We start from the raw sequence: 13,569 nt of genomic DNA, 5'->3' as shown, positions 1-13,569 counted from the left end.
TTCTTGGTAATTACACACAAATTGTCTCACTGCTGGGTTCTTATGCTTTTTTGTGCACAAAGGGACTCTGTAGTGTTATTATACTTACATTTTAGTGTTGCATTTTAAAATGTTTAACTTTTTTACATTTATGTTTTTTTTCAATGCCATTGTTTTTTTATGTCTGCTAAGCCTTGATGAACAGATATGAAATAACATCAATGTGCAAAAAGCATACATGTGATAATCTAATAAATGCAGTAATGTCATGAAATGGTGTTTGTAATTTTAGATCTGCTGAAATAAACATTACTTATGAGAAGATTCTGGCACAAGAGAGATTTACAATAGATGATCCTCTACTTTCTACAGTATCTTTGGTGTACATGCTCTTTTATACATGTGTGAACCTCATACAAAGAGCCGAGCACACTGTGAATACTGCAGAAGAAAAAAGATGCACATGCAAATGTGAAGTTTTGAGGTTTTGGGTGTTTTTCACATCTAAGACCACTTGGTTTTTACTTTATGTGGAGGTAAGTGCTGAAGTTATAGTAGTCTATGTTAAAAAAAGTACAATTTTAAATGTGATTTTACCTTAACTTTTTTTCATTCTGGTCTATAAAATGTGCACTGTATCATAAATTTGTTATAAAATACAATAATAATCTTATTTGTTTATTACTTTCCTTAGGAAAAAAATAATTTCCACATCACACAGTTAAATCACAGAAATGTATTTGATACATCTGTTTTATTGGTATCTGTGACTCACTGCACCCACAATGCTTTGGTGCATCAATGGAAAACAAGAGACTATATCGCAATTTTTAATGCGTGGAACCCTGACGTCAAAATCCTGCAAGATTCTAGGTGCAAGATTCATAGAACTGGATTTACAGAATACTGTACCTTCATATTTTCTGACAGCCAATTAAGCTCTGTGACCTTTGAAGCATCAAAGAGAGCTTTTCTCCTAATCTGCTTTGTTGAGGTGTGTATACTAGGCCTTCATTTTTTTAAGGACAAAAATTTCCATGCTATTCCCAATGCTCATTTTGCTAAATAAGTCATATAGAATTTGTAAAACCAGAAAAAACAATGTTTGCAATTTCACATATTGCCCATCTACATTTGCATAATTCTGTGATGAGTGTGCTGGATTAGACATTTTCATTTTTCTTCAGCAGATGTTTTACTCATCTTGTTCAAAAGAAGTATTTCTTAAACAAGCAGGTAAAAAAAATAAATAAAATGTGTTTTTTATTGCAAGAAATGTCTACACAAACTATGTTTTAAATAGCTACTTACAAATATTTATTTTTCTTCTTTCACAGAAATCATAAATTTCCCTGTTTGCACAGAGAAAGTGTTCGATGCACCAGTCTCCAGCAAATGTGTTGGTAAAGTTTTTCTGGCAGCAGCACTAGTAGTGTTTGCAATCTACACAAGGAGAATAAAAAGTCATGTTTATAACTACCACTCCACCATGGTTATGTTTTTCACCCTGATAATGTGCTGTTTTTCACCACCAGCTGCAGTCCACCATCCATTAGATTCGTTCATGATGGTGTTTTACTTTGTTTCTGCTTTCGGAACAACTATATGTGTTTTAATTGCCTGTGAGGCTCTATATACTGTCATTAAAAGGTGTTTTCCCTCACATCAGAAATTAAGATCTCTATCTATAACTGTGTTGTTTTTCTGTTTGACTTTTAATGCTGTTTTTCTAAATAGTCATTTAAAACAACGGCCTAAAAACATACATGTTGGGGTTAGTGGAGAATCAACGTGGAGGTCCTGGACTATTTTAGGGCAGATTGAGTTTTTAGCTCTGTTGTACTGTGTTTTTATCTACTTTCCATCTTTGTTACAATTCATCCTGACAAAGATGAACTATTTATGTGTCTTACTTCATCTGCATCTGGTCATATGTCAACAAAATTCAAGGCTACCGACACAGTACGTACTTGTTATTAGGATAAACAGGTTGATTTAAAGTTACATTTTTAAACATCGTTTTGTACAATTTAAGCTTGTCAATTTAGATAAAAATGTGAAGAATAAAAAAATCATTTCAAAATGTAACAAATCCATTAAGTCAGTTTTAATGTTTATTGTTTTTTCTTTTTTATTATTATCATTGCTGAAGTACTGATGTTGCTTTTTGTAACATAATGCATTTTCAGAGGATCGCAGTTTTGTTTAGGAAGTTTTGCCATTCAGAATTTGTAAATGAAAAAGAACTACACAACATTACTGTAAATTCGGGATGCTGCTAGGGTGATAACAATTACTGTGAGCAACAACGGATTGCATTTTAAAATAAAGTAGGAACATTCAGGCTAAGCATAGCTTCACAATCTTGGTGAAGCAGCAGCCCAAATGGCTTTCACTTCAATTGAAGTAATCAAATTATTGTTATGTTTTGTGTCATTTGGATCTGAATTTAATACAGTTCAGACTGTAGAGATGACATCTTTATGTAAGATCATCAATACAATATCTTTAACTTTAATTCAAGTCAGCTTAATGGTCAATTACTCTATGTGCAGGACATGAAGAGGATTAAAAATGTGTTTTTGTCCAACCCATGGGTAGATAAAAGATAAAACTAAAATCATATAAGCAGTACAAAAGATTACTAAACTACAAGTATTTACTAAAGGGCATTAGGGCACAAAGGTTTTAAAATGTATGAATATATGTATCATTGGTGCTGTAGTGTAATTGTGCAGTAAGAATTGTTTGTAATGAAGTGCAGCAGTATGTAGTTTAGTGTAAAGTGTCTGGGGCCAATTGTACTGTATGTACAATCAGAAATGGGGCATGTTGAGTGAGGGTATAAGGGCCTGCAGTACAGTCTGTCACTTGCATGCTTTATTTGATGCTTTTGTAGCTGTTTGTTTTTGTTTTATTGCTGTTGTTTGTAACGCACTAATAAAGACCTGCAAAGATGTCTTTTTGGTTCTGTAGTTAAGTTATAAGTCTGCACTGCAGTTTTCAAAATTGTGCACAAGACCCAAGCAAATAAGTTTGTTGTCTAATATACATTATTTTTCACTGAATCATGCTGACAAATACCAAAATAACAAAAACAGTATGATCTTATACTTTCATTTTGACTTCCCCCTTGTTAGGAAGAGAAAAGTTTAACGATCACTGTCTCCAAGGTGGTTCAGTAGTACAAGGCTGAGGTGCACCCAGAGGTATTCCAAGACAAAAAATAAACAAACAAAAACTTTTGAAGTAAAGGCATTGCATTTTTTTTCATAATATATATATATTTAATTTCTCACTTTGTTAGCAACTTTTTACACTTTAAATTGCTCTTTTATTTTAGTTTGGATTTTACACTATACAATGATTACCTTTTATTTACATTTACTTTTAAGTGCAAACACCTACATCAATAATCACACTGCAATCCCGAGATTTCACTGAATTGTGCACTCCAAAACTGACAAAAATAAAAGGACAAAAAAGCATGTAAAAAACAAAAAACAAGAATATCTGCCATGAAAATGTCCAGCTCATCACATTTAAACTTTTGGTAGGCATGAAAATGCTCAGTGAAATGGTTAACTACAAGCTTGTCCACTAGAAGATCTGACCTCTTTTGTGTCTCACTTGCTTTTCATTTTCGGTCTTGTTTGGCTTTGATAGTTTATCGAACCCCCTACTGTCTAAACTCTTCTTCCTCCTCCATCTTCTTGTCCTCCTCCTGCTGTGTTGAAATCCTCTTTCCCAGCTACACTTAAAACATGTAATAGATTAAACTCCCCTTCAGTTCATAGTTTGCAACATTATTTCAATATGATGCTTGATTAATCAATTAATCCATTTTAAGTTTAACTACTACCCTACTTGAATTGTGCAACAATCAAGAATAGTTTGTTAGTAATTGTATCTAAAACAGATATTGTAAGACTACTGTGCTCCTGCACTGTCCAGTCATTAAAACGTTCACTAAGTTCTAAGTGTGGACAACCGAAAACACAACAGTTGCTATTTGCAAGAGTTTGCTTTCAACTTGCATTCAATTCAGTGAGTTTCAGAAAGCCCTGTGAAATAATAAAACTGAAAATGTTTAGAAAATTAGATGGAAGAAACCAAAATTAACTAAAAGAGATCTGAAAGAAAAAATAATGCACACACCCAAAAAAAGGCACACTGTTGCACACAATCCACACAAACACATTTTGAGTTCTGTTTTCCATGCAAAATTATCTCTACCTCACTACAAAAACACAACATCAACCTGGCATTCCTGACAGCTGACATGTCTACTACACTCTTAAATCATTTTTGCCATAATGTATATAAACTGAATTTGAGTTTAAAAAAAACTGTTTTAGTGATGCAGGCAGATTCATCTTTTGAGAATTCTCTGCCTACTCTCATTGCCTGTTAATTATCACTTTCCTGCTGAAAAAAATCTATAAAGGTCAGCTCTCAATTCACTTTTGCTTCAGTAAAAGGGTAGGGTAGCTCATGATGGGTTGGCTAACCATTATCTTGCTAAGCCTTCTTGCAAGGATAAAGTCAGAAAACCAAACGTGCAAAGTGATAGGGCAGACAGGATTTGTAGAATTTTCCAAAGAAGGTGATCTTAATATAGCTGGGGTTTTCTCTATGACAAGTACTGAGGAAAAAGTAGATAATGGCTACAGGGCAGTTCCATATTCATACTGCACACGGTGAGTGAACATCAACAAACTGCATACTGTTATAGGAAGGGCTTTATCTATTATGTTGATTTGTGCATTTGTGTGTACATTACCTTGTGTTTACAGTTGGAATGATAGGGAGCTGAAGTTTGCCAGGACAATGATTTTTACAGTGGAAGAGATCAACAGAGATCCTACACTCCTCCCTGGAGTAAGTCTGGGTTATAGAGTGTACAATGGATGTGGTACTACAAACTTGAATCGAGCAGCTGTCGAAGCCATAAATGGAAATAATTTGCTGAAGTGTAGTGGTCAGACTCTGGCTGTCTTAGGTCACTCATCCTCTGGAGTGAGTGAAATCATTAACATCATACTCAGCTCTGTATCTATACCACAGGTGAGAAAAAAAATGCTTTGTCATCTAAGAATGTATGTAACCTTTCTTTATTGAAAGTTTTTTTTTTTTTTTTTTTTTGAAGCTGAGTCACCTGTCTACTTGTGCATGTTTAAGTGAAAAAACACGATACCCAACATTCTTCAGAACTGTGCCAAGTGACCACTTCCAAAGCACAGCTCTAGTGCAGCTCATGGAATACTTTGACTGGCGCTGGGTGGGAATTATTTACTCTCAGAGCACATATGCCGAAGAAGGCACAACATCTTTTGTTAAGGAAGCCGAAAAGAAGGGGATATGTGTAGAATACTGGCTCGTGTACTCTAGAACATCTCAGAAAAAATTGGACACTATAGTGGAGGCACTGAGGAAGTCCTCATCAAAGGTGGTGCTGATGTTTATGTCCTTGTCTTATGTAAAATCCTTTCTGTCCACTATGGAAGCTTATAACATAACTGGAAAGCAGTGGGTTGGCAGTGAGTCCTGGATCACACAGAAGGACCTTGTTTCTGTTGACAGAAAGCATATCTTATATGGGGCAATGGGCTTTGCCCTTCCTGACGCATCCATACCAGGTCTTGGTGAATTCCTACTTAGCTTGAAACCCTCCGATGAACCACAAAGTGCTATAATTAAAGCTTTCTGGGAGATTTTCTTTGATTGCAGCTTCTCTCCATCAAATACCTCCACTATGTGTACTGGTACAGAAGATCTAAAGACAGTCTTTAGTGACTACACAGATGTCACATATTTCAGAGAAGAGAATAATGTATACAAAGCTGTGTATGCTGTAGCATACACCCTGCATGCCATTCTGCAGTGTCAAAATGATTTAAACCCAACAACAAAAAAAGCCTGTGTGACCAAGAGCGAAGTTCAACCTAAGTTTGTAAGTTGTCGTTTGTAAAAGCACATTTATCATTTAGAATTTTCTTTTTTTCTTTTTGTGTATAATTAACACAAACATTTTCCCTTTTTTGAGTGAGTCAAATGTATTTTTTTCCCATTGCTAGTAGGTTTTAAGCATTTAAAATCTGTGTTCCCAAAGGTGTTGGAAAACTTAAAGTACGTAAACTTCACAACAAAGAACGGGGCCAAAGTTTTCTTTAATGAAAACGGCGACTCAGTTGCCCAGTATGACCTTGTGAATTGGCAAATTAAAGAAGATGGTTCAGTTGAAATAAAGCAAATTGGTCAATATGATGATTCTTTACCTGAGGGGCAGAAATTAAAATTAAAAAAAGATGCCAAGATAGTTTGGGCGGGTGACAGCAATGAGGTAATTATATGCATCTGTGAAACATTGATCTTTTAGCAGGTAATAAATAAAAATTCATACAGTTTTTTGAATATTTGAGTTTTTATATTCTGTGTTTTGGCTTCTCAGGTGCCAAAGTCTGTCTGCAGAGAACCCTGTCCACCAGGGACTCGAAAGGCACTAAACAAGAATAAGCCTGTGTGTTGCTTTGATTGCTTTGAGTGCCCTGAAGGAACAATTAGTAATCAGACAAGTGAGCAAAAATTTCAAGTAAAAGCCAAGACTGGTGCAACTATATGTAAAAAACAAATGTATGAGAACAATAAAAGTAAACTGAGATCCTCTTTTGTGCTACATTTCAGTGTTATTTGATTTTTCTTGCAGATTCTGTTGACTGTTTGATTTGTCCACCTGAATTTTGGCCAAATGAAGAGAAAGGCAAGTGTCTTCCAAAACGCACTGAATACCTTTCCTACAAGGATATCATGGGGGCGCTTCTTACTGGATTCAGCACCTTTGGCATGTTTTTATCCCTCCTTATATCAATAATATTTTTTACTCATAAAGAGACACCCATTGTAAGAGCAAACAACTCTGAATTGAGCTTCCTGTTGCTGTTTTCATTAAAACTGTGTTTCCTGTGCTCTCTGACCTTCATCGGTAGGCCCACTCATTGGTCCTGCATGCTACGCCACACAGCATTCAGCATCACCTTTGTCCTTTGTATTTCTTGTGTTCTGGGGAAAACAATAGTGGTTTTAATGGCCTTCAAAGCAAAACTTCCAGGCAGTAATGTGATTAAATGGTTTGGGCCTCCACAGCAGAGGATTACCATTTTCATTTTTACCCTCATACAGGTTGTTATCTGTATACTTTGGTTAACAATAAGTCCCCCATTTCCAAGTATGAACATGCAGTACTATAAAGATCGAATCATTTTAGAGTGTGCTCTTGGTTCTGCTGTTGGGTTCTGGGCTGTGCTGGGTTATATTGGACTTCTTGCTGTCCTGTGTTTTATACTTGCTTTTCTGGCTAGAAAGCTGCCAGACAGCTTTAATGAAGCCAGACTGATCACATTTAGCATGTTGATATTCTGTGCAGTCTGGATTACCTTCATCCCAGCATATGTCAGCTCTCCAGGGAAGTTTACTGTGGCTGTAGAGATATTTGCAATTCTCGCCTCTAGTTTTGGTTTGTTGCTTTGCATTTTTGCTCCGAAATGTTATATTATAATACTGAAGCCAGAACAGAACACAAAAAAACATTTGATGGGAAAAGTACCTCCAAGAACACTTTAATCTGTAATTCTACCCAGAACAATCTTGATGTGAAAACAACTGGCACAGTTTTACTGCATATTTTGACAGATTATGTAAATGTATTTTTTTCTATTATTTTTTTTTTTTTTTTTGCTGTTGTGTGGTATCAACAAACTGTAACGCTTCTAAAAGTTGGTTTTGTTAACTTTTAATTGTTAAAGTTGAACTGAAATCAAATTTTAAAAAACTTTATCTATCTAAAAGTTAAATAAACTGGTTTTAGTCAATAATTTCCGAAGTGGGTGATTTGTGGGGTGGAGTTCATGATGGGCACTGTGCCAAGGCTGGCCAAGAACGCCGTTACTGTCCTGTTGTTTTCTAGTGGAAATGGAAGAAGAAGCCTTTTTTTGAACACAGAGAAATCCTGGAAGACTGTGCAGGAGTGATGCATATACAACCATACCAGTATGAACCTGAATCGACGGTTGGATCTCCGGAATCAGATAAGAAAACTCTTTAAATTCAGATTCTGATGATCGCCAGGACCGTCATGGCCGACAAAACAATGTGCATAACGACTGAGTTGGGAACGTGGAACAGTGAGAACCAATTACCCCCAGATCATTGTCATGACATCAGTACACAACACTAAAAATCAACATAAAGACAGCAGGGGAGAGCTCACATTCTGCCTCCACGTGATTTTATGATGATGATTTTTTTTCACTGATTTTAGTTGCACTTTGAGATTTTTGTTTATGAAAAGTGCATTACAAATTAAATTTATTATTATTATTATTGCTAACTCAAAGCTAGCCCAATGCTAACAATGCTAACCAGATGCTAACTAGTGAAAAATGTGAGCATGCTTGGGAGTAGCAATTATAAACTCTCACACCAGAGTAAACTAATCAACAGCAGTTTCAGAATATGACTTTTGTTTAATCACACATAGATTGTTTATATTTTTTCATCAATAAACTGCTCTGAACTGATCTCAGGCTGTTGGCCTGTAAGCAGCTCAGACCTTTTAATGACAGCGCATGTTCACATCAGTCCAAAGTAAAACTTCCTGTTGCCCCTCTCCTTCTCTGTGGTGCTGTCCTCTTCCACATTTTACTTTTTTTATTTTTTAATTAAAACTAGCTAGAACCGCTGCTGGCAAAAGTTCCTCTTTTTTTGGCGTGAAGTCAGTCCACCGTATTAACGAAGGTCTGAGCGCTGCCCCCTTTGATGTCGATCCGAACCCGAGTTTTGATAATAATTCCCACATCGGAGTTTATGGATCCAAATCTGAGGAAGGTTTTTTATCTTTTGGGAACCCAAAAAATTTAACTCCAGTTGTATTTTCTGGCCTGTTCGAACAATTAATTCCAACAAACTGAACTATATTGTACTAATATTCATCCGCTCACTGAGGAAGATATAGTGAACCTCAGTGGCTCATTGGACGTCAGATTTCCGGGTTAGTCACGGAAAAAGCCGAAAACACCCGAGTGGTTTCTTCAATATTCAGATTTACCAAAAGATATAGTAATTTTTATTTTTAATTTAAAATTTCTACAAAAAGACATATTTTATGGATATATTTTCACTGATGTTGGCTTCAAAACACATTTCAATTCAGCTTTAACTTTTGTGATTGAAAATTGGTAGCACTGGTAGGAACCACTGAACCACCTACATTTAAGCATTAAGTGGAAGAAGAAATGAGTAGCTATTTAGGGACATAAACTGATATGGTGTTCCCCCTTTGTTTACTTTTTTTCTTTTTTTCTTTACTTTACTATATATATATATATATATATATTATAATGCATTCAGTTTATGACTTAAAGAGGATAAAGAATACAATAACAGACAAGCTTTTTTACAATCCACAAAACACACCTGTAAAACACCTCCCTTCATGTTAACCAATCCACAATTTCTGTGCCTTGTGGGGAAAAAAACTCTCCATGACGAAACACACTAAATCTTAAGAGCCGTGTGCTCATCTAATTTTGACAACGTAATGCAAACATGCAAAGAGCTTATCTCCTATTTCTGAGTGTTCTCTGTGTGAATACAGTTACTGGCTGTGAACTTTTGGGAAAATTTAACATGCCTAGTTTATCTAAAGAAGGGGACATTATGATTGGGGGAATTTTTCCAGTTTTCAACAAAGAGGTCAGCAGCACTGCTACATTTGAGAGAGAACCTAATGAAGTCATATGTGCATTGTAAGTTTGTCTTCGTCTCTGGCTTTTCTGTATGCATTTCATTTTCCTTCCTTTCTGAGTTTAGTGTTGAATGTACATCTGCATTACAGCAGCATATCAGTCATCTTACATTGTCTGGTAACTCTGTAACTTTCCCAGATTTGATCTGCGAGCTTTTCGATGGGCCCAAGTGATGATATTTGCAATTGAAGAAATCAACAAAGATAATGGCCTCTTACCTAACATATCTCTTGGCTATAGAATCCTTAACTCATGTTCATCTCCTACTAATACTTTACGAGCTGCGTTAACACTTGCCAATACACCAAAAGAAATACACCAAAAAAAAACTTCTGGCTGTCCTCCAGCTATATCTGCTGTAATCGGAGAAGCAGGATCATCTCAGTCCTTGGCTGTTGCTGGAATTCTTGGACCGTTTCAAATGCCAATAGTAAGACAAAAAAATGTTTTAGAGACGTTGTGCTTTGTTATACTTCAATTCTGCACTTATTGTTTTGTTATTAAACTTGTTTTATTGTTCTTTCCTAGGTAAGTTATTTCTCAACATGTGCTTGTCTTAGTAATAGAGCTAAGTATCCCACCTTTTTTCGGACAATCCCGAGCGACTACTTCCAGGCGAAAGCATTGGCATCACTAGTCAAACATTTTGGATGGGAATGGATTGGAGCTATTCACTCAGACAATGATTATGGACGAAATGGCATTCTTGCTTTTACAGAGGAGGTTAAAAAGTTTGGTGTTTGTATTGCTTTTGTTGGGACAGTTCAGCGTACATACCCTTTGGAAAAAATTATGAAAGTTGTAGAGATGATTAAACTATCAACTGTAAAAGTAATTCTTGCTTTTACTCCTGAAGGGGACTTTTCTCCTTTAATGAAAGAAGTAGTTAAACACAACATCACTGGAATACAGTGGCTTGCCAGTGAGGCTTGGATAACAGCACCTCAACCATCAACACCAGAAATGTACCAAGCTTTTGGTGGAGCTCTGGGATTTGTGGTGCAGAAGATGGCTATTCCAAATCTGAATCCATTTCTCACAAATATTAACCCATATTCAGATCCAAGTGCAGCATTTATGAAGGAATTCTGGGAGATAATTGTTGGCTGTAGACCTGTTTCACCTGGTACTGACACAAGTACTGAGGAAACAAACAAAATATGCACTGGCAATGAGACATTAATAAATTCTCAGGATGTATTCTTTAATGTGACAGAGCTCAGAGTGGCATATAATGTGTATAAAGCTGTGTATGCTATTGCACATGCCCTTCACCAGCTGGTATTTTGTAAACCAGTAGGAGTAAACAAAACAAGGATTTGTGTAAATATATCTGACATCCAACCCAAAGAGGTGAGAAACTGAGAAAATAATAAGTACAGCTGTCTGGAAAAAACAAACAAACAAACAAAAACAAAAAACATCAATAATAACAACAAAAAGAAGGCTTCTAAGCGTCTGACATATAATTTTCCCTTCTGCACAGGTCACTTATCACCTCCAAAGGGTCAACTTCAGGAACCAGTTTGGAGATTATGTGTTTTTTGATGAGAAGGGTGACCCTCCTGCTTCTTATGATATTATTAACTGGCAGCTGAAAAATGGGCACGTGCAACATGTGACATTGGGTCATTTTGCAATTGCTGAAAAGAATAATTATAAACTCAGCATAGAAGAGGAAAAGATAGTATGGAGGACTGGAAAAACTGTAATTGTTAAATCTTTTTGTTCACCTTTATTTTTTATCAACTACATTTCATTTTGTTAAATCACAAGACATTAAAATATGTGTAGCATTTTTCTGGCATAGCTGATGTTTTTTTTTCTTTAGGTCCCCACATCTGTGTGCTCTAATGTTTGTCCAAAAGGAACACGGAAAGCTCAAATCAAAGGAAAACCTATGTGCTGTTTTGATTGTATTCCATGTACAGATGGAACTATAGCTAACTCAACAGGTAGGCAGACATACAATTGACATGTGCTACACATACTAAAGGAAACATATATTAATAATCTAGTGTATCAGGCATTATATGTGCAATGTTTATTCCAAGTTCATTTTGATAGAAAAAACTATAGAATTTTTTTAAATTAAACTGTTTCTATAAGTAAACAAAAAAATTATTTTTCCTCAACAGGTGCAGCAGACTGCATACCCTGTCCACTCGAATACTGGTCCAATGAGAGAAAAGATGAGTGTATTCCTAAGATAATTGAGTTTCTGACATATCATGAGCCAATGGGAATAGTTCTCACAGTTTTATCACTGCTCGGGGCCTCCCTGACACTGGTCACGATGGCTGTTTTCATCTACTGCAGAGAAACTCCAGTAATTAAGGCCAGTAACTCTGAGCTGAGCTGCTTCTTGTTGTTTTCTCTTTTCCTTTGTTTTCTCTGCCCTCTCACTTTCATCGGCAGACCAACAGTCTGGACATGCATGCTGCGTCACACTGCTTTCGGTGTGACATTTGCACTTTGCATTTCCTGTATCTTGGGAAAAACAATTGTTGTTGTAACTGCTTTTAAAGCCACACATCCAAGCAACAAAGCTGCAGGAAAGTTTGGTCCCGCTCAACAAAGGATCATTGTTTGCTCCTGCACTTTGATTCAAATAGTGATATGTATATTGTGGTTGAAATTAAATCCACCTATGCCCGATAAAGTTTTCAGATACAGCAACAAGAAGATAGTTCTTGAATGTAACACAGGCTCTGAGGTTGCCTTTTATGCAGTGCTGGGATACATAGGGATCCTTGCAGTAATATGTTTGGTACTTGCATTTTTAGCAAGAAAGTTGCCAGATAACTTCAATGAAGCCAAATTTATCACATTCAGCATGTTGATATTCTGTGCTGTTTGGATCACCTTTATCCCAGCATATGTCAGTTCTCCTGGAAAGTTCACTGTAGCTGTGGAAATATTTGCAATTTTGTCCTCAGCATTTGGGTTATTAATTAGCATTTTTGCCCCTAAATGTTACATAATATTGATAAAGCCAGAGAAAAACACCAGGAGGCATGTCATGGGAAAGGTTTAGTCTTAAAAAAGCATAATTTCTGTATGTAAATCTTATCGACCTCACAGTTTTAAGACACCCAGTGAACTTTTAATATCTTGCTAATATATCTTAAAATACTGTTTGTGATCTGACAATAAATGTTTGAGTTTGTAATGTTGAGTTTGTGTTCTGACAATAAACGTTCAATGAACATTAACACAGTAAATGTGCACAGAAAGTTTAATTCTATTAGATAACATTTATGCATATGTCTAAAACAAACATTTATAATGGATACCTAATGTACCAAGTAATAAAACACAGTTTCATGTTTTACATTGTATTTGTATCTGAACTGTCTGTATTTAAGTTCTACTGTGGAAGCCCTAATGGCTCACCAGAAGAGAAAAGAATCATCCAAATTATTGTCTATTCAACCTATACTACCTTTTAATAAAGAATACCTTAAAGCCAGCTTAGCACATTTATGGATTTTGTATAAATTGGATATTGTGTAACTTTTCATTAAAGAGATGGTGGTGGTGTAAAAGCCACCTGCCCCACCCCCAGCCAAGCAGGGTGTATTTGTAAGAGCATTCATTTAAATAGATTTTTGGACAATGTACATGAGAACTACATGATTTTTTGTAATTTTGGTAAGCTTTCCTTGCAAATTTTATTACTTGCATCGGGTGCTTGCATTTTCCAATAGATAAAAGGCCAAGACAGTTTTAGGGTGTCAACGAATAACAAATCAGTGTTTATGGGTGAGGTTTGGCTCATTTCTTT

The 13,569-nt window shown here is 35.9% G+C and overlaps 2 protein-coding genes across 2 annotated transcripts; both read left to right on the top strand.

Moving 5' to 3' along the window:
• Positions 1 to 4,614: 4,614 nt before the first annotated feature.
• On the top strand, positions 4,615 to 7,599 carry LOC108240873 (extracellular calcium-sensing receptor-like). The gene is made up of 6 exons (XM_037980598.1): positions 4,615 to 4,679; positions 4,776 to 4,880; positions 5,104 to 5,932; positions 6,092 to 6,322; positions 6,431 to 6,554; positions 6,686 to 7,599. Exons 1-6 carry the CDS (start codon positions 4,615 to 4,617, stop codon positions 7,597 to 7,599), a joined length of 2,268 nt encoding a protein of 755 aa, XP_037836526.1.
• A 2,094-nt stretch (positions 7,600 to 9,693) lies between these two features.
• LOC108240872 (extracellular calcium-sensing receptor-like) lies at positions 9,694 to 12,955 on the top strand. Its single transcript, XM_025007739.1, has 6 exons — positions 9,694 to 9,782; positions 9,921 to 10,212; positions 10,311 to 10,883; positions 11,269 to 11,391; positions 11,614 to 11,737; positions 11,927 to 12,955. Exons 1-6 carry the CDS (start codon positions 9,694 to 9,696, stop codon positions 12,817 to 12,819), a joined length of 2,094 nt encoding a protein of 697 aa, XP_024863507.1. The 3' UTR covers positions 12,820 to 12,955.
• Positions 12,956 to 13,569: the final 614 nt, after the last annotated feature.

This window comes from Kryptolebias marmoratus, linkage group LG2 (genome assembly GCF_001649575.2).
Source record: "Kryptolebias marmoratus isolate JLee-2015 linkage group LG2, ASM164957v2, whole genome shotgun sequence".
Lineage (NCBI taxonomy): Eukaryota > Metazoa > Chordata > Actinopteri > Cyprinodontiformes > Rivulidae > Kryptolebias > Kryptolebias marmoratus.
The sequence above is the reverse complement of the archived record's forward strand: the minus strand, read 5'-3'. Positions and strand labels throughout refer to the sequence as shown.